Here is a 21,761-nt window from a genome sequence, read left to right as displayed (position 1 = left end):
TTCTATGTAAATAAACCCCTTTTGGCTGTTTGGATCTTATCCTGTGTTCTGACTGACACGCCAGGAGGCGAATGGATAATTAGGAACCTCCTTAGTATACCACCTTTGTTCCTTCCCCAAACTATCAAACAATGGTGATACTATGGTTACTGTAGTAAAACCATGGCTATTATTAGTAAGGGAAGGTTAGGGTTTGGTTGAGGGGTAGGGGTTGTTGTAGGGCATCTGTGGGACTCAAAATAAACAATAAGCATACTGCAGAGATGCCCCTATTTTGTATGTTAGTGTTTCATTAGGGGTGCACATAGTATGTACCACTATTTGCACTTAGTGAAAATTGCAGCTGCCTATAAAATAATTGGCAAATTATTGTTTAAAATAGTTTTAGAAGGAGAATAAGTAAAAATGTAAAAACAATTTCCTGTCTATGTATATTTATTTGTTTAAGTGCGGTTTGGAAGATCAGATGTTCTGGAAAGCTTGATATTATTTGTTTATCGGTTCACTTGCTCTCCTAGCAGGTCTTGGTGACACTGTCTGTGAACAGACTGACCTGTCTCACACCTTTGTCCCCTTGTTCTGTTTACTCACACTGATTCTGCACTGTGCTCATAACATTAGCATCATTTCCACTAGGTCACACTTACAGTGACCTTGCTATAATTGACTTGCAATTGTACAAACAATACTGAACAATATGTACTTTGAATGTAATCCTGTTGAGGAACAACCTGTAATCAAACTCTATTATTATTATGATAATTATTTTTATTATTATTATTATTATTATTACTGTTATTTAATTCATGTATTTGGGGCAGACACTTTTATCCAAAGCCACTTACAGTGCAATCAAGCTATAAATATATCATCAGTACATTCTTTCTCTTGGAATCAAACCTGTAACCTTAGTGTTGCATTCTTTAACAGTTGCGCTACAGGAACTTATAAATACATTATATTATAATAGGATCTAAAAGTGAGGAGCATTAAGCCTAAAGAGGCTGTGCGTTACAGTGCCTAAAGCACACAGAAACACACAGACTCGAGTATCTTATTGCTTTTGTAAAAAGGTGACAACAGCTATACGATAAAAGACATCAATGTTCAATAAACAGTTACATTTATATTTAATAGTATTTGGACTAAACAATTCTTCCACAAAGTAATGTAGTTCATTATCCTAACTGTAAGAGTTTGCAGTTGCAAAGGAACATATTTTGGCACATTAACACGTCTCTAATCAGAACTGTATGTTTAAAACAATTAATTTGAACCCCCTACCTCCTTTATTTGAATTAGTTAGTGAGGTAAAGTGACCCTGTGTCATGGTGCCATATTTGTCCTGCAGTATTTCAAAATGATTGCAGGACAAACATGGCGCTATGAACTGGGGTCACTTTAACTCACTAACTAAATCAAATAACAGAGGTAGGAAGGGAGACAGATATAAAAGATGATGTCCAAGTTGCTTATTCCATCACTGGACCTCACAATGTGGCGGCTGTGTCTCTGTCTCCTGGTGGCCTTGGCTGGTGAGTACATACAGAACAGAGTTACGCCTGGTCCAACTGTATTTAAATAAACAGTTTTAGAGTGTGGTTATCATAAACATAATTATAATTTATAGATGATTTTCCCTTATTATTTGTACTTTAATGCTGCTTCATATAAAAGTAGAATGACGTTTCTCTTTTTTCCCCTATTAGCAAGTGAGAATGACAACTACGGTATGTAAACACCACTTAGCACAGCATGAAGCTACACAGATTCACTCCTCATTCGAATATTTTACTTATTACAATTATTTGCTCTTTATTAATCATGATAATTACCATTGAAAAGTCAATGGACCATAATCAGGGTAGATGTCACATTTTCTGTAATTTTATGCAAATGAAAATGAAGCAGTGAGGGATATTCCTACAGTCCGTTCAATAGGGTGTGCTGTTTTAAGGCCTTAGGTCACGCTTTGACATCAGATGTTTTTGTTCATTGGAATTTTTTTTTTACAAAGACATATTTCATAAAACACAACAATGTTTGAGCAGACTGTGCATCTATACATTTTTATGCATTTGCTAGCATTGCTAGCACAATGCCAGTTGAGCTACAATAACACTGCTTCGTTTTTTCTGTTCCATTGGAAATATGTTTTATTTTGTTAGGTACAGTACATGACACATACAACAATTATAACAGACTGGACATCTATATATTTTTATGCATTTGCTAATGTTGCTAGCGACATGCCAGTTGAGCTACAAAAAACTGCAAAGTTGCCGCAAATTTCCCACTTTCTTCACATGCAAATGAGCTTGTGATTTGTTGCAATTTTTTGCCAAAAATTTGAAGATCTTCACCGGTAGTGGTGAACCTGCAGCAAACATTTGGTGACAATGAAGAGTGTGCTGCAAAGCCCATTTGCATGTGATAATAATGAGTGGTGAATTGCAGCAACTTTGTAACAATTTTTGTAAGAGAACACAACACTTCCAACAATTTCAACAGACTGTACATCTAGATATTTGGATACATTCGCAGCATTGTCTTGTTTTCATTTGTGTCAAATTAATGATATCGTTAACTCTGACTAAAGTCCATTAGGACTCATTAGGATACATATTAAATACTAATGGATATAAAAATGTATAATGTTTCACAATAGAAAAAAATATCCCTTTCAATCTCTTATTGGCCAACATTTTAGAGCCTTTCCTGAACTCTAATAAAACGTACGAGTATAAATATGAAGGAATGGTGCGAGTGGGACGTGAACTGCCAGACCTAGTTGAGTCCGCCGTGAAACTGAAGTGCACTTTTAAAATCATTGGTGAATCTCCACAAACCTTTGTGCTTCAGGTACCAGCACTGTCACATTTTTCACTTTATCCTTAAAAACCAAAATATTTTTGTTCTTGACTCAGCACTTGTCAATGATTGTCAATGTTCATTCATAAAGTAAAAAGTGATTTTCCTTTGAAGATCTCAAATGTGGCATTTGAAGACTTTAATGGCATCCCTGGGAAAGGTGTCTTAAGACCTTCACAAAAGCTCACTAAGCGTTTGTCAGCTGAATTCCTCCAGCCCATCATATTTGAATTCTCTAATGGACAAGTGGCTGACATTCGCACAGCGCCTGGTGTCTCAAATGCAGTAGTAAATATTGTGAGAGGGATCCTTGGATTTCTTCAAGTGACAGTCAAAACCACTCAAAGTTTTTATGAACTGGTGGAGGTAGAAAATCTACATAATATTCATGCTAAACACACATATGATTATACATCCCAAGGAAAATAAACTAGAATTATTAATTTTTCGTGTGTTTGTAGTTGGGAATCCATGGTGTATGCCAGAGCAGCTACAATGTTGAAGAAGATGCCAATGCCAAAGAGTTGATGGTGACCCAGATGGTTGATACTTCCAACTGTCAGCAGCCATCAGCTTTGTACCGAGGCATGGCCCTCGCCACTGAAGACAAACTCAGCAGACAGGTGTGTGTTGCTTACCACAAAGTTTCAATTTCATAACTGAATATGAGAATTCTGAAAATGCAACCCTTGAACTTAGCTGAATCCATTTGGACTTACAGAGGGGTGAGAGTGTTGTTTCCACTGTGAAATACACCTACACGGTGAAGTCCACAGCAGATGGCGGTCTGATCACTAAGGCGTATGCTCAGGAGCGTCAGTTCTTCTCTCCATTCAATGTGAAAGGAGGAAACTCCCAAATGTTGGCATTGTAAGTGTTTCAAATACAGTCATCAACACAAAAGCTAGCAGGTCATTACAGCCAGTGTTGGGGAGTAAATAGCTAAAAGTACAGACACTAAAAACTTAAAGACATCTTGAAATTACTTGAAGAGAGTTGTTTTCTGTTCTGTGTTGATGCATTTCCTACTGAATAAGGCAATTTGTGGTGGGGGCATATTGAAAGCTTGGCCCCTTTTCAAAAACCTGCATCCGAAATCGTGTACCATTACAGTATGTACTGTATTGGATGAAGGACGCACTACTTGTTCAATAAAACAGTAAGTTATTTTAGGTATGCATGTGTAACGTAGTTCAATGGAAAGGAGGAGGCGAGAACCGTCTTGATAAAATAAATAATATTTTCATGAATAACTTAAACCAAAAGACAAACACACACATGACGGACATGTCCGTAAACTATCTCTCTCTCCTGTCGCACCACCATCTGCCATCGGCCTTTATCCCTCTCGGAGGCTTAATTAGCCTGATAAGGGACCGGGTGTGTATAATCACAACTCGGCCCGCCCTCCACCCTGTCACAGCATGTGAGCAGCATGAATAGATTCCTGCATATTTCATCCAAGGATGTGGGTTTTGACCCATGACCCAAATATATGACGTGATAACAACAACCACGAAAATAATCAACTCTGGTTTCGTTAATCATTTTAGCACAAGGAACAACTATCTTATATATGATATATATATATTACAGGAATCTGACTATTTCCTGACGAATGTACTATACATACAGACACAAATGCCAGCCAGTGGTCCACCCACCAAGACGGATTCCGCTCACACTCTGTAGCCATTTCAAGGATGAGCTAGAAAGCATGGAGAAACAAGGTGTCATTGTCAAGGTCACCGAACCAACTGAATGGGTGAACTCCATGAAGGTAGCTGAGAAATGATGAACTTGTAAACTCAGGGTGTGTCTTGACATGAGGAACCATAACAAAGCCATTAAATGCCCACACTATCCTTTGCCTACACTTGAAGATGTAACAGTGAAGCTAGCTGGGGCTTGTTATTTCAGCGTCTTTGATGCAAGATCAGGCTACTGGGCCATCAAGCTAACTAATGAGTCATCTAGACTAACAAACTTCAACAGAATCTTTGGCCGCTATCGTTTCTGCCACCTTCATTTTGGCTTGATTTCAGCACAAGATAAGTTCCAGCACAAAATCAATGAGACATACGAAGGCCTTGAAGGGGTCACAGCCATAATGACATCCTCATTTACGGAAGAGCCTCAACAGAGCATGATAAAAACCTCCATGCTATGCTACATCATTCCAAAGTGCGTCTAGTCAAGCTCAACCCCGAAAAGTGTGTTATCAATGCTACAAAGTCAATTACTTCAGACATTGTCTCACTGTGGATGGCATAAAGTCAGATCCTGCCAAGATTTGCACAGTGAGGACAAGAAAGAACTCGAAACAGTGTTAGGTATGATCAATTACCTCTCTAAATTTGCACCCAGCCTCTCTGAGGTCAATGCACCCCTGCGCCTGCTGTTGAAATAGTCAAATGTGTTTGTTTTGGATGTTCAACACGATGAGGAATTCAAGAAAATAATATGACTTTTTGCTCATGAGTCTGGCCCAGTCTTACCCTATTTTGACCCTCACAAAGAGCAGACTACATGTAGATGCCTCAATGTATGGGCTTGGTGCTATCTTGCTGCAAGAGGGAAAGTCCCTTACTGAGAGTGAAATTAACTATGTGCAAATTTAGAAAGAGGTCTGTGCCATTCTATTTGGGCACTAGTGTTTTCACAAGTACATATATGTCAGTCACGTCATTGTGGAAAGTGACCACAAGCCCCTAGAATCCATAGTGTGAAAGCCACTTGCAGCAGTTCCCCCGAGACTACAGAGGATCCTGAAAAGTTCAGAAGTATAACTTTTCCATCATATATTGGCCAGGCAAGAACATCCCCATTGCAGATACACTTTCCAGAAAGTCACTGTCTGATCAGAACTCCAGCTTCAGTGAGGGAATGGACATTCAAGTGCATGTACAGCAGCCTTCCTGTCAGTGACGCAAAATTAAAAGAAATCAGAAATCAAGCTGAAAATGACCAACAGCTCACTGCATTAAAGGATACCATAAAAGGAGGATGGCCTCAAGGAAAGAGAAAATGCACTCAGAGCCTATCTGAATTCTGGAAACATCATGACTATCACTCCCACCTGAATGGAATAATTATTTTTTAAGGTTGAGAAAATGTCATCTCCACTAACTTGCGTTCAGAAATGTTGTAATCTGGGCATTGAGAAATGCAAGCAGAGAGCCTGTGACATCATATTTTGGCCAGGCATGGGATGGAAATCGGGGAGATGGTAGGAAAGTGCTCTGTCTGCCTCACGTACCACCCATCAAACTTAAGAGAGCTCATGATCACCAACAAAGTTCCAGACAGACCATGGCAAACAGTGGCCACTGATCTGTTCACCTAGAACGACAAGGATTACCTCATAACAGTGGACTAGAGCATCAGATACTTTAAACTGGACAGACTTCACAACACAATTTCTACTACAATAATCCACAAGCTAAAAGCTGTGTTTGCCAGGCACGGTATTCCTGTAATGGTATTCCTGGCCCCCAATACAGTTTGAAGCAATTTGAAGCATTAGCCAGGTCATGAACATTATTCTCGCACAACTACAAACCCACATTGCCCACAAATTATTGGTTGGCTGGCATGATGTTGATGATCCATGTTCAACAGCCATTCACACTGCACCACATTGTGACATTACATATACACACACACCCCAATTGATGAACTACCACACCCCACCATTTACAAGACTCATTACAGACGTAAAATAAAGCCCAGATCTGTTCTGGACTTATAAATTGTATCAGAGTGTAGGTGGATTGCTGACCTTCAAGGAAAAAAAAAATGCTGTCGCAACACTGTTTCAGAGTCTGTATGTTCTGAATGACCTGAATTCAGTTGAATACTGTAACCAACATCATATTTGCCTAAAGTCCCTATGAGAGTTTCTTAATGCGAATCAGTTTGGCTCTTATTGTAAATACTCTTAAATACTCTTATTGTATTGTTGTTGTCATGAGTTATGCATTAGCCTTTTTTTCATTGCAAATGTGGCACTGGGAAGTTCGATACATTTAGGCGAGTCAGTTTGTTTTTTTATTCATTCATTCGATGAGTCATTTGGGTCCCTTTTTTACTTTTTTTGTAAAAAAAATAAATAAAAAAATAATATAATATATTGATTAGCTGGTAGGTTAGGGTGTTTCTAGTCTTATTAGTTGTTTTTAGTGGAACATTTTAAGTTTAATTTCTCAAAGTTTTCTGCTGTCACCTTAATTAAGATTCTTGTTTTTAATTAAAGAAAACTAGATAATCTTATTTTAAACAATTCACAGATATATTTAAAATATATTGTGCCTTTAAATAGCTTCAAAGTGATAGCTACTTTATTAGTGACTGGCAGTGTACTATTACTGTACAGTTACTTTTTAAAAGGGTAGTATAAATTATCAATAGCATGTAATTTGGGAAGTTTCAAAATAGCTTCCCCAACACTAGTTGCAGCACTGCTGATTGTGAGTAACATTGCTGTGTTTCTTTGCAGACGGGACATTGAGCTCCTCAGTGTTTCTGACACAACTGATAAAATAATGATCGGGCAGGTGCAGAGTCAAGGCAACCTGATGTTCAAGACTGAGAAGAACCTCAATCCAATTCCAATTTTGATGATAGATCTGAACAATCCAGTGCCAAAGGCAAACCACCAAGATTATACACACATAAACAGACAAACACATACAGACGTTTAGATTCATTTTAATTAGTGCTATACTTATTTGATTTAATGAACTTGCTTTTGCTATTTTGTTCTCCAACAGATTGTAGATTTGATTAAGCGCTTGGCACAGGCAAATATATATCAAGTGGATAGTGCAACCAGCACAGATATTCTGGATCTAATTCAGTTGCTGCGTGTGGCAACACTTGACAATCTAGAGCAGTTATGGAAGCAGGTTGCAGGAAATGATGAGCACAGGTATGTTCTTAAACCCTGTTTATTTAGAATTTGATTCTAAGATCTTACCACAGCCCATTGACTCTCTTTTTGGACTTAAGGAGGTGGTTTCTGGACTTGGTTGTAGAGGTAACGGATGAGAGGATACTCAAATTCCTTGATTCCAGATTCAAAGCAGGAGACATTACAGCAAATGAGGCAGGACAGACGCTAGTAGTGGCACTTAACCACTTGTCTGCTGAACCAGTGTCAGTGGCATTAGCTCGGGTGAGTCAAAGAGCTACATTAATTTGACGTTGGGTTGGGCACAGTTGAGTTTGACCTTAAACATATACAAAAGTCTGTGAGCACTTGGTGCGCAAACAAGCTCGATTTCATGCAGCGCTGGTTTTTGTAAATGTTTTAGATCACAAAATCCATAATGCAACACAAGTTTGCATTACGTTCTCAACATCGCCACAAGAGGCTCTGTAGCGGCATCAGCATGAACTCTTTTTCTACAGACATATGTCAAAACAGTTTAAAGAGAATATTTCTGAGCAATTTAGGTAACATGTCAACATGTTTATCTACCTGAAGAATAACACATCTGATTTAATGGCACAGACATTTGCACTGCCGGGTGAGTAACAAAAATGTGTGATGCCACTAACTGTTCCTTGATAGCACACGTACATCTCACAGAAGTCTATTAGATGTGTGTGTTTAGATCTGGAAAACATCTGTTTTACGTTGTTTGCTCATCTGCAGTACATCTATAAGATGTCTGCCCTCAGATGTCTATTAGACATTCAGCAGATGTTTTTGAGACGTTTATGATTTGGAATGCTCATAATTCTGTTCTTTTTAAGATATTTAGCAGACATTTCTTAGATTATGATGTTTTCCAGATCAAAAGATCTAAAACAGACATCTTGGGGATGTATGTGTGTTTTCTGGGATTCTCTCTCTTATGTAGCATTTCGAAATTCAATTTAAGTGAATCAGTTCTTTTAGACAATTCATGTAAATGAAGCAGTAAATATAAAGTTTACTTCCCTTAGCATTATAATTAGTGTAAACAAATTTTAGTTGGTTGGTGCATTTGGACGATTTAGATATATTAACTAGTCCACATAATGATGATTCGACATGATTCACTGATTCGCTTGTGTCCTTGCACAAGCTTTAGGACTTTGTCATAAATTACTGTCTTCTTTTAAGGAGTGAAATATTAAGTTATTTACTGCTGTTTCAATATATATAGATTCAGTTATATATAATAGGGTGTTCCCCTTCTGTCACTCACTCGAAGTTGTGTCGATGTAGTGATACTAGGGGTCTCTCTTGAGAGCCTCGGTTGCCTCTGAACTTTGAGAAAAGGCCAATGAGAAATTGGCGAACATCAGAGAGAATTGCAGCATCTGACGCTGTGGACCCGACTGGGCTGTCACCTTCGGGTCTGCTCGCGCAGTCTGAGGCCAACGTGCAGATGTCCATGATGCTTGCCCGGTCCGCCCTGAAAGTTGAGCTGGACCGGAACTCGCCCTTCTGCAAACCCACTAGGCCAAGGCATTTAAAGAACTGCACTTGGGTAGTCCTGATCTTGATGTGCTGCAGGAACTGCACTCAGCATCTGACATCGCCCTCCGGGCCAGAAAGGTCACAGTACGGGGCACTCGGACAGGAAATGGCCATTCTCGTGGTACCCAAAAGAGCAGCTTCCTCATTCACCTAACCGGTGTCCACACTCACCATTCTCCCGACATAATATTGCCTGCTCCCCCCCGCTGCGAAGCCCCACCAGGTATGTCAAACGTGATCGTCCCCTTAGTGCCCCCCGCTCGGAGCTTGGACGCATCACTTATGCTTTTCAATCCCTCGCGCTCGCTGGCTAGGACCATCCGACTTAGCTACGCGATTCAGTTCACCAGCCACTTGCCCCATTTCAGTGGCATCCGCTTCCCTTCGCTGTACGGCGAGAATGCCAACACCTTGCGAGCGGAAATCGCAACCCTTTTAAACAAGGACGCACCTCACAAGCGAGCGCACGCAGCTGGTGCTGTACTGCCTAATTCGTTTAGACAAGGCACAGCGGTTCCACTGTGGCAGTTCCAGAGGCTCCTGGGGCATGTGACATCCTCAGCGGTGGCCGCGCTGCTCGAGTTGATGCAAATGAGACCGTTTCAGCACTGGCTTCAGACTCGAGTCCCGAGATGAGCATGGCAACACTGTGGGACCATCACCCTTCTCTGCCGTCACCTATTCAGCCCCTGGACAGGCCTCTGTTCTCTGCGGATGGGAGTCCCCCTACGGAAGGTGTTCATACATGTCGTGGTTACCACAGATGCCTCGAATCTGAACTGGGGCACCATCTGCAATGGGCGCGCAGCCGCTGGCTCCTGACAAGACCGCGGCTGGGCTGGCACATCCACTGCCTGTACTTCTTGCCCTGCGGAGATTCCTCCCACCCTTTCAGGACAAGCGTCTTGAACCGTTCAGACAGCTCTGAGACTGTAGCATATATATCTCGCCAAGGCGACTTTCGCTCTCATCGTCTGTCGCAACTCACCCGCCATCTCCTCTGGAGTCAGTAGCGGCCAAGGTCGAGGTGCGCGACTCACACCCCGGGCAGCCTCAATACGACAGCGTCATGACAGGCCACCGCTGTAATGGCCGAAACTTATTCTCTGCTCCTCAGTACAAAACCTGACTAAACAGATGCACGATTCCCTCCTTTTATACCCGTATGTCCAGGGGAGGGACATGCAAATTCTGTTTGCCAATTTCTCTTTCACCTTTTCTCAAAGTTCAGAGGCAACCAAGGCTCTCAAGCGAGATCCCTAGTGTTCTAGTTTTTTTAATCTGTTAAATTGAATGTGGTCACCCTAAATGTTTAATGACACCCTAATAAAATACATAACTATCAGATTATATTATTTAATTCTGATTGCAGAGTTAAAAAAAAATATAATCTGTTTGTTATATAATAAAATCTTCATGAATGTTAGCAACTTGTTATGTAGCTATTTGGTTTAAAAAAAGAAAAGAGTCTTGACTGTAGATTAATTACTTTAAGTTGTGAGTATCTTGTAGCTTTGGAAGCTATCATTTTAAAGTAGCTTCCCTAACACAGGATATCTGAAGGTAACTCCCCCTTGAAAACTGTATGTTACTGCCACAACAACACAAGAGCACATATTAATTACAGAGGCATTCACATCTATGTTTCTGGCCTTTCATTTGCACTGACCTGAATTTTTCTTTTTCTTTCCAGGAGTTCCTGACAATTCCCTACAGTAAATCGGAGCGTCTTCTTTGGAACACAGTGGTTTTAGCATATGGTTCTCTACTATACAGATACTGTGTATACACTGATCCTTGTCCCGTCACAGTTGTGCAGGTATCTGTTGTCTCCTACTAATGTGTTGATGGTTCATACAAATATTGCACTTGAATCTATTAGTATAGTGTAATATTTTTTTCTGATAGTTTCCTTTTCTTATTCTTGGTAAATATTGTTGTCCAGCCATTGCTGACTATGGCTGCCGATGGCCTCACTAAAAATTCAGAGCAGGACATGGTCCTTGCTCTGAAGGCCTTGGGAAATGCAGCACATCCCTCCAGCATCAAGACTCTCCTAAAGTTCCTTCCAGGCTACTCAGTTGAAGCTGAAAAACTCCCAGTGAGAGTTCAGAGTGCTGCGGTACAGGCCTTCCGACTGCTTGCAAGCAGGAACCCCCATAGTGTAAGTATTGTGCCAAAAATACAGCAATCATGATTTTGCCAAGCAGGATGTTTTCCTAGATTAACATACTTGGTGCTGTAACATAATTCTTTCAACAAATAAGGGTTAGGTTTAGGGCTGAAATTGAGGCTTCAACAACAATATTAACTACCTATAATTTCCCTCTGATTGGAAATCCAACTAAACTGGTAGCTGTGTTTTAGAACATGGTAGCTGGTTTATAGCTGATGTAAGCTGGTTATTAACTGAACCAAGCTGTTTATAAGCCAGGCCAGGGTGGTCATTATAAAAATCTTGGTGACCCTGGTGATAAATCAGTATTTCATCAGCATTATACCAACATTGCAGTACTGTTTGTGCTCTGGGTGGAGCTCAAACCAGCAGCAATCTACTGTAAATGGTAGAGTAAAAACCTTAGCAATTACTTGTGCCAACAGATGGGCATGTTAACAGACCATCTCTCTGTGCTTTTTATATGTACAGGTGCAGGGTATTGTCCTGAGCCTCTTTGTGCAGAAGTCTCTTCCAGCTGAAATCCGCATGCAGGCCTGCATTGTGCTTCTAGAGACCAAGCCATCCATAGCTCTGATTTCAGTAATAAGTGAGGTTCTCCAGGAGGAGGATGACCTGCAGGTGGCTAGCTTCTCCTTTTCTATGCTCAGAGGCATTGCCAAGTCCCGCACCCCTGATAATCAACATCTGTAAGCTCTAATGTCAGGGCACTGTGTTCAAATCTCTTTCCTTTTGCAAGATTTCCCTAGCCCACCTTTCTCTTTCCTTCTTCTAAAAAGATCTACTGCCTGTAATATTGCCATTAAGATTCTTTCCCGCAAACTTGGTCGCCTGAGTTATCGTTACAGCAAGAATCTGCATTTTGATTGGTTCCATGGTGAGTTTATATTTTAAATGTGGACTTATACTTGTTAGGACATGCCACCTCTTTATTTGAATGGCTTTTTAATAGCACTGGAAATGGTCTGGTGTTTTTTCTTGACTCTTCAGATGACCTTTTGTTTGGGACATCCACTGATGTTTATTTACTGCAAAATGGAGCAAGTCCCATACCCACACAAATAATGCTGAAGGGAAAATATCATTTCATTGGGAGAATATTACAATTTCTTGAGGTAATCAATCCTTCCAATTCACAGGACGTGTTCTAAAACCTAGTGAGCTGCCTTGCTGTCTGCTGCCTTCATATGCAGCATTCCAACTGAAATCGAACCTCATGATCGATTGATTTGGAACCCATGAGGTACCCATGGGCAGCTCAATATGTTTTGGAACAGAGCCATAATCACTTATTAATGTATTGGTATTTTATATTTACCATGGTTTATTTTAATATAAATGTTGTTAATAAAAATTTATATGTTTCCAGTTTGGAGTTCATACAGAAGGAATTAAAGAAGTTCTTGCTGGAAAAGTCCGCCCATTCGACAAAGATTTTGGAGTTGCAGATTTTGCAGCTATGATAAAAATTGTAAGCATCTTCAGTCTCAGAATTTCTGAAATGTATGACATATGTCAGTCCTATAACTCACAGCTATTTTTCTGAATTATATTTTCAAGCTCTCTGACTGGCAAAACCTCCCGAAAGATAAGCCTCTATTATCAGCGTATGCACGTGTGTTTGGACAGGAAGCATTTTTAATGGATATAAGTGGAGACCACATTCAGAGCATTATGACGGTACTCAAAACATCTGATATTGTTTTTTCAATGGCATTTTTTATTATTATTGTTTCATCTAATTAATTCTGTGTTATGTGGGAATACAATTGAAATGAAATGCATTTATTTTGTGTTCCACAGTCATTTAGTCCTTCTGCAGGGAAGGGCAGTTCCATTTGGGAAAAGATTCAGGAACTTCAGAAAGGGACTGCTTGGCACTGGACCAAGCCTCACCTAGTATACGAAGCTCGATTCATTCAGCCAACTTGTCTTGGTCTCCCGGTTGAAATCAGCAAATATTATTCCTTAATTAATGCAATTACAATGAAAGGTGATACACTTTTTTATTTTTTAGATTCCCATTAGACTTCTGTTATTACAAGATAAAGACATGAGCTGACTACAATAATGATAATGTATTCTATGACTACAGCTAAAGCTGAAATGAATCCTCCTCCTAAGGAACATCTGGGTGAGCTGCTAAGCTCAGACATTTCACTACAGACAGAAGGCTTTGTTGGGTAATAAACAAACTTCAAATGGCATTCATTAAGTCTGTTCTAAACTGAAACATAGAGGGATGAATTTACTAAATAGCTGCATACATTTTGCATGCTTTATTTCAGTGCTAAATCTTTCAGCTTATTCACTTACCACTGACAGTCCAACTTGGCCAGAAGCTACTGTATATGCACTGGATTAACACTGTGCATGGCATATTTATTTTAAAGTATTAGTTTGATCAGCACAAACACACCTTATTAATCAAATTATGCTCACTATAGTTTGCATCTTATTTATAAAACTCATCGCAGTTTGTTGAGGAAATGAAGGCACTGTTGCATTCTTCACTTCCTAGCACTCTGAACCAACCTACAAGATGTGGAATTGCAGGATTGAAATTTTGGCATGGAAGTTTGCACAGATACCTAATTTGCCATCTAGTGAATAGGAAGCATGTGCAAATAAAATCTATAAGCAGATGCAACTCATTTTTTAGATGTTTTGTTGGATTTTCTGTGTTGAACATTGATTTCCCTCCTCCTTACAGATTTACAAAGGATCATTTTGCCTTCCATGGAATCAACACAGATCTATTTCAGTGTGGGGTTGAACTAAAGAGTAAGACAGTCGCAGCCCTGCCATGGGCATTTGGCTTGAAAATAAATGTGAAAGAGCAGAAGTATGAAATGAACTTGACTCCAACCAAAACAGTCACTGAGTTGTTTTCAGTCAAGTAAGTTTTCCAGTAACATTTATCTGTCATACCTCTTGAAAAAAACAATTGCTGCAGAATATCCTGAAAGTTTCTCTCTCTTTCTCAAACAGCTCTAATGTGTATGCTGTGTTGAGGAACATCGAGGACCCATCTTTAACCAAAATAACTCCCATGATGCCAGTGATGGAGGGCTCCCAGCAGGGCCTGCCATTGGCCAGGAGAATATTACCCACCTCTAGGGATGAAAAGGTACAACAGTCCTCTCAATACTTACTGTAGATGTCTGACAAATTGTGAAAACTAAAAAGATGTGTTTTCTGAGGCAGACTGAGGACTCTCAGATGAAATTCAGGCAGTGCATTGAGGCCAAGATTTATGGAACTTCAATCTGTGTCGAAGCAGAAGCCAAACGAGCTCATTACCTTCGTGAATATCCTCTGTACTACTTCCTGGGACACACCCGTTTTTCATGTCAACTAGAACCAGGTACCATAAGCCTGAATTCATTATTAATATAAAAAATTTACTTATTGAAGAGTTCCTATCAAGTGACGTGTTGCTTTTTTCCAAAGCAAAGGGTGCCAAACCCATCGAAAAGATTCAGATTCAGGTCACTGCAGGCAGCAAACACCCTCCAGAAGTCAGACCAATTATGGATTTCAGGCGCAGAGTATTCAAGGTACCATGGCTATGTTTAACTATGACCAGGCCCACATTAAATCTTTACATGCAGAACTCTGGTGAAAATTCCACAGATTTAAACTGAATCATTCACTAAGTTCTGCACATTCCCAACCCAGTGGGTTTGTTTATTAAATATTTGAGCTAATACTATATTTTCTGGAAATAAAGTTGCACCTGGATATAAGTTGTGCATGGTCAAAATTGCATAAAAAAAAGAACACAGAAATGTCACACCTGTGTATAAGTGGCACTAATAGTCTGACAGATGTTGCATGTGGTAGGCATTAGGATCCAGGATGCACAGACGTCTGTTCACCTTTGTCAAGATGCTTGTGAAGATTACTTCAAGATCTACACACCATATCACATTGTATTTAGGCTAGTTTTGATAGGGAACGTCTGCTTAAAATAATGGTTTAAATAATTTTTAAAACGTTGTTTTATAAAAAACGATCCACATTTGTTAATGTATCTCTGTGTGCTTACACACACACACACACACACACACACACACACACACACACATACACACAAAAACTTTTTTAGCAGTATTTTTTTAAATATACTAGTTGCATTCTTTTCATTAACGTTAAAGACTTGAAGGATATTTCAGAAATATGCAACCCCATTTGATATGCATTTGTTGTCCTGTTGGGAATTCACAAAACAATGAATTGGCCAGTAAAAGCATCGGTTATTTTCATGCACTGTCTGCATTCGAATAGCACACGATTTATTAATTAATTATGTAGATCATACAATGGTGCAAACATGGCAACAAAATTTGTGCTAAACACAATTTGTATGGTACAATTCTGATCTTTCTGGCCGGTTCTGAGCGGGTATATGCAGGAGGATGTTGCAGATCACCATTATCTGGCACACTCTGAAGGGCTATACAGCATCACTGTATGCTGTAGAACAGACACATGAATCATCTCTTTAGAATCCTGAAAGTGTGCTCGACTACACCAAGAATATGGTTATATGCCAGGTTATAATGCTCTTCTCCATCATTTGATTGTTATTTCATGAATTACAAACATCTCTTTTAAATAATGTTCATTTTACCGCCTGCTTTCATCTGACATAAATTGAGCAAATTAAATTGTGCCGGGCAGTTGTTGTGAATGAAGCACAATCTATAATAGGCCTAATTTACATAGGGAGGAGGATTGGACTGCATAGCAAGGCATGACAATGACTTAATTTAAATACTGACGATGCTACTACCCTCTCTATGACTGATTTTGTGTAATAGCAAATGTTTTGATGTGCAATGTGTGCGACCGGCCAACATCCATTAAGTATAAATTAAATAAATAAGTCGCTTTTGACTGTACAGTTAGTTGCTAGACCTTTCCAATGACAAAAAAAACTGCAACTAATATCCTGGAAAATACGATATGTTTTCAGTATTCTGTTATATTGAACTAATGTGTGTTTAAATACATCCAGCAGAATTCTGCATAGTTACCTCCAAAATGAGTACAGGAAATGTAAATCAAGTCTACGACCCTTCATCATCAGTTCTAGTCGCCTGAAGTATTACCTGAAGTATTGTGGGGTTTTAATATGCATACTGCCTCCTCTGTGTAGGACACAAGAAATGAGTCCATCTCCTGTGGAGAACGCAATCTGCTCAGATCATTCACCACATCTCAGGTGCAATACAATTTTTAATAGTTATTTATAAAAAATTATTTCTAGAAAGTAATACAATTATCAATGAAACTACAACTTTAAGAAGAACAGGATGAATGTTAGCATTTTATATTAAGAGTGACTATCTAGAAATGAAACAGTCACATATATTTATTTAATCCCCGTCGTTCTCTCAATGCTGTAGGTACTAGATGCCACTCCAGACCCTGCAATCACAGTACAAGCACTTGCTCTTAGTCCTCCTGCAAAGCCACTGGGCTACGAAGGTGTGGCATTTTATATTCCAACAGCCCATAGAGACGATGTTGAAATGATAGTCTCTGAAGTTGGGGAAGATGCAAACTGGAAAATGTGCGCCAATGCAAATTTGGATAAGAGCCATTCCTCAGCAAAGGTATACACTATAACATTCTAGTAATTATCCTTTCTGAAGCTGCTGTTCCTTTAGCTCAACATGTATAACATTGCACTAGCAACATCATAGTCATGGTCTCAGGAAACACTTACTGAATTATACTGTATTTTAAATGCACTGTTGATTTGGAGCTCACAAATAAACCGGCATAAACCAGCATGGAATACAATGCTTTTCTGAGCTGATTTTCATTTCCATACTGGCTCAATTTTCCTCGCTTGTTTTCAGGCCCATCTCAGGTGGGGTGCAGAGTGTCAGACTTGTGATGTATCTATAAGGATGTCTACAGCGTGCCAGTCAGAGTCTAAACCTTCCATATACACCAAGATAAACTGGGGAGCTCTGCCTTCAATGTTCACAATTATTGGTGAAAGGTGAAATCGGTTCCTTCTCGAGTTTCCTTAAATCATATTTGCAATTTAGTATCATAAGATCTCTTAGTATCACATGAAACGTACAGTAGGTACCAGACCAAAATTATCCTTACCGTCATGGTAAAGCTTTCAATCCAATCACGTGTGAGACTCATTCGTAAAATCCCTGCCAATGTGGCGCAAAGGGATATTTTTTGCACCATTTTTAAGTTTGAAGAAAGTAAATGTTGTTACTATTTACATTGTTAATATATTATATAAATTACTTGCAACATTTAAAACAAATGCAAAGATGAGTTTCTATTTATTTTAAAAAAAATCTGATTATTTTTTATTATTTCAATTGTTTTATTATAATTAAGGCTGTACGATTAGGTTTAAAAGTCATATTGCTATTATTTTGACAAATATTGGGATTGTGATTTGAACCGCAACATTATAAACATTAACATCTCATATTGCTACTGCTTAGTTATCAATTTCTAAAATCACATTAAAACAGCAAAAACTAGCAAGTGATCCCTTTTGTCTCCAAATTAACTCATGTTTTGCTCATGATCTATCGATAGAAATAGTCACTTTTTAACAGTGTTCACCTTGTTCTCATTAAAGAACCAAAACCAAAAAGTTAACAAGAGTGTGAAAAAGAACCCAGATCCCTTTTAAATCAGTCACTCGACATTGCATCAATGAGCTGATGTTAAGGGTCTCTCCCGAGAGCCCTGAACTCTCTGAATGGTTTTCCATCAAGCCAATTTCAATGGCAGATGTCTTTTGAAGTCTCACCATCCATGCTCAGCATGCACTTATACTGTAAGATGGATCGAAATATATCCTCCTCAGAACTACTTCTTCAGAGTCGTGAACGGATCTCTCTCTGTGGATCATGTCCTTCATTAAGAGTTGTGCACAGAGTTCAGCGACATCTTCCCTTTTGTTCCCTGAGTGCCCAGTGAAGTGTATCCTTAAAATTATTACTATTTTGTGTGTGTTCTTTTCACAGAAGCAAATCTAAAAAAGTAACGCTTGTGAGATATATATATATATATATATATATGCCCTTTTCAGGACAGAATATCGCAAATGTATTCCCTGAGGCAGACACTTTCCACCACAAGACAGGCACAATCGCTGTGTTCATGTTTGGGCTGCACCCATGCTGTAGCAGTGTTCGTTGATGCACAGTGTATTCACTGCAAATGCATGAGCATCAACACACTACGCTGTGGAGTGTGAGGCTCAGACATGGAACGCGGAGAATTCAAGGAGGCTCCTACCAGTGCTAGCTTTGCAGGCCTCTTGTTCTCAGTCTATAGCATTTTCACTTGTGGAATATGCCAACAAAATGTTCTGTTTCTCTGCAAATATTGATGGTTAAATTTCATCTGGCATAACCCCAGACGATTGTGTGATGTCCATAGTGGAATCAGAAGGGGAGGCATCAGGCTTGAATGGTCTCCTCCACCCGAGCCCGAGCACTCTTGATTGGGCGAATGGTATCTGAATGGGGGCTGCCGTCAAGGGCTCCCCAGTGTAAAAGTGCCATTATTCCCGGAATTGTATGCCAAGCTCTACAGAATGTGGTGTGTGCCCTACACTGCTCACACACATGTTTCAGGAGTGAACACTTCAGCTGCCCTGAACCACTTCTGCAGGTGGCTTTACCACCCTTCCACAGGTGGAATAAGCATTTGGGGCACAATTATGCCTTGCTTCTGCACCTAGTTGAAAGTAATGCCCTTCAATCCCGTTCATAGCGTGCAGACATACGTCCACTCTTGTGGTTAATTCTTATGTGTCCTCAGGACAAGCCACATTAGACCTGCACACCATGCAGTTTTGCAGGTCTTTCAGGCAAAATCCTGGAGGACATGGACGAGCAGAATCCCGACCTTGTGCTCTTCAGACAAGCCATTGGAAGATCACTGGACAGTTTGGAGGCACTCAAGCGGCATCTCTGAGTTTCATAGATGTGCGAGGCTAACAAGGTAAGGCTTCCTGACACAGGTGTCACAGCTGAGCTTGTTCAGAGGTGCAAATATTCTTTCTCTGAATAACTCCAAGCAAAGAAGCAATTCCAGGCTATGAAACATTTCCTGCCTATTCGTGTTGCAGCCATGATTTGCTCCCAAATTTCGTCATGTCAAAACCAATGCTCCTCCAGCTTGATCCCCCGTTAAGCAACGGCAAACTGGTAGTGAGACTACAGCACTCATGACCGAGATGCAAAGTGTCATGGCCAAGCTCGCAACATGCTCCGGGGCTCTTGACTATGTAAGATCTTCAAAGAGGAAACTAGAGCTCCAACCATTGTTTTGCCTCAATTCAGTTCATGTCTTTTCTCTCTGCAACCACTGCCAGGACAGATTCAAATTCATGTGCAAACATAAAAATAATATGTATGCATCTCGAAGTTGTTGCGACAGATACAATTACATACTCAAAATAAGGGGCTTTTTCCTCACCTTACTGTAGACACACCTCCCAAATGTTATTGGTTAGAAACCCAGATTTAATGCCCTCTTGCGATCCATGCAGATGACTGCAATGCGCTACCGTATTTTCTAATTGGTTCTTAAAACCGTACAGAAATGTTATCAAATCCAGTTTGTGAGGTGGCCGTGTCACCTCAACAGCGTTTTGTCCTCCATTGCTTCCAATAAATGGCAAATAAAATGCTCAACCCTTCAGATCACTTCTCTGATAATGTTGCTGTAGTTTTTTCTAGTTTTGTCTGGTTCCATCTAACTTGAAGTTGAAATTTTCCAGCTTTTTTTGCCAGTGGTATTTACAGTACACTTATAGTGTAAATATGCATTTAATAATAATAAACCCATTTAATAAATACATATACAAAAGTACTAGCACCACCAACAGAAATCCAAAAATAATCATACAGCCTTCCGAATACCCCCTCCCCATCATAGAAACAGAAAGAAGCAGTCCCATCCCCAACTCATGCCAATAATGTCTACTTGTTGCAAATTTGCAATTCTCAGACATTATTTTATAACTCTGTTCATTTCTCTCCCATAGAATTCAGGAATACGTGCCTGGCATGTCTTATGTCTTGGGTTTCTATCAGAAGCATGAGAAAAACCAAGATCGCCAGGCATCTGCTACTGTTGTGCTCTCCTCCCCAGAAACGTTTGACATCAGAGTGAAAGTCCCAGAGGTTGCTTTTATATAAATATGTAATTTCAATTAAAATATTTTAATCATCTTGCAGCTTCTGTAAACTGATAAAACACTGTTACTTTGTCCTCTCTAGCGAACAATCTACAAAAAAGCCATTCTCTCGCCAGTTGAACTTCTGGGATTTGAAACTACCAACATCACCATGTCAACCTAAAAGGTTAAGTCAGGACTTGTATTGTTCTAAAATGGTCTGTTCGCTGTATTCTTACATAATTCAGTATGTCACTGTATTTTACTTAACAGGATGATGTCACAGATGTTCTGCAAGATCAAACCAATGACAACAGGGATAAGATGCATCAAAATGTTTTGAATAATTTTTTAAATTCCTGAAATTGCAATTATATGCTTAATAAAATGTTATTAACATGCATATTCAAATGTATGATGATATTTACCTGATCAATACTGCTAATTTATACTCTATTACTATGTACAAATGGAGCATTTAGTGTATCACATTCTGAGTTTTGTTTGATTATATTTCAGCTTAAAAATTGTTACATTTTCCAGAAGAACATTAGCCTGCATATCATGAATGATCAGGGCTTTGGCACAGACTGGCGAATACTGCCAAATGCAACACAGTAGAGTTAGAGATGGTTCAAGGGTCAGTGGAAATTTGGGACTTAGGTCAGACCTCAGTGGCAACATATGGTGTCAACCTTTAATGATATATAGAAATATAATACACTTAAAAAAATGTTTTTTTGAAATGTTACATCTGTAGAGTGTCAACTTTTGCCCCCGCTTCAGATACACTCAAGTCCTTATTTACAATAAATCTTGACATCTGCAGTCTCTTTGGAGCAATTATGAAAGAAGCTCTGTCACACTTTATCAGGCTTGATGCATGATCAAGAGTGATAGATAATTATTATTTTTGGGTGAACTATTCCTTTAATGTAACTGTGGGCTGCAAAGCATACGGGGACAAAAACCTTTGGGGGGGAATTTAATAATTCTGTTAAATTTCAAAATGGCTTACAGCACCTTTAAGAGACAAAATTTCATAAAAAATGTTT

General features: G+C 39.4%; 1 protein-coding gene across 1 annotated transcript; it reads left to right on the top strand.

Moving 5' to 3' along the window:
• Positions 1–1,495: 1,495 nt before the first annotated feature.
• vtg3 (vitellogenin 3, phosvitinless) lies at positions 1,496–21,068 on the top strand. Its single transcript, XM_052111516.1, has 28 exons — positions 1,496–1,535; positions 1,710–1,730; positions 2,711–2,862; positions 2,986–3,237; positions 3,333–3,494; positions 3,593–3,741; positions 7,370–7,520; positions 7,644–7,801; positions 7,882–8,047; positions 11,037–11,162; positions 11,289–11,507; positions 11,991–12,208; positions 12,299–12,396; positions 12,510–12,634; positions 12,889–12,990; positions 13,080–13,199; positions 13,323–13,512; positions 13,615–13,702; positions 14,233–14,418; positions 14,511–14,649; positions 14,727–14,886; positions 14,973–15,079; positions 16,684–16,749; positions 16,934–17,143; positions 17,393–17,538; positions 20,575–20,713; positions 20,810–20,893; positions 20,980–21,068. The coding sequence occupies exons 1-27, from the start codon at positions 1,496–1,498 to the stop codon at positions 20,888–20,890; spliced, it is 3,771 nt and encodes a 1,256-aa protein (XP_051967476.1). The 3' UTR covers positions 20,891–20,893; positions 20,980–21,068.
• Positions 21,069–21,761: the final 693 nt, after the last annotated feature.

Source organism: Xyrauchen texanus, chromosome 39 (genome assembly GCF_025860055.1).
Source record: "Xyrauchen texanus isolate HMW12.3.18 chromosome 39, RBS_HiC_50CHRs, whole genome shotgun sequence".
In the NCBI taxonomy this organism is placed as follows: Eukaryota; Metazoa; Chordata; class Actinopteri; order Cypriniformes; family Catostomidae; genus Xyrauchen; species Xyrauchen texanus.
The sequence above is the reverse complement of the archived record's forward strand: the minus strand, read 5'-3'. Positions and strand labels throughout refer to the sequence as shown.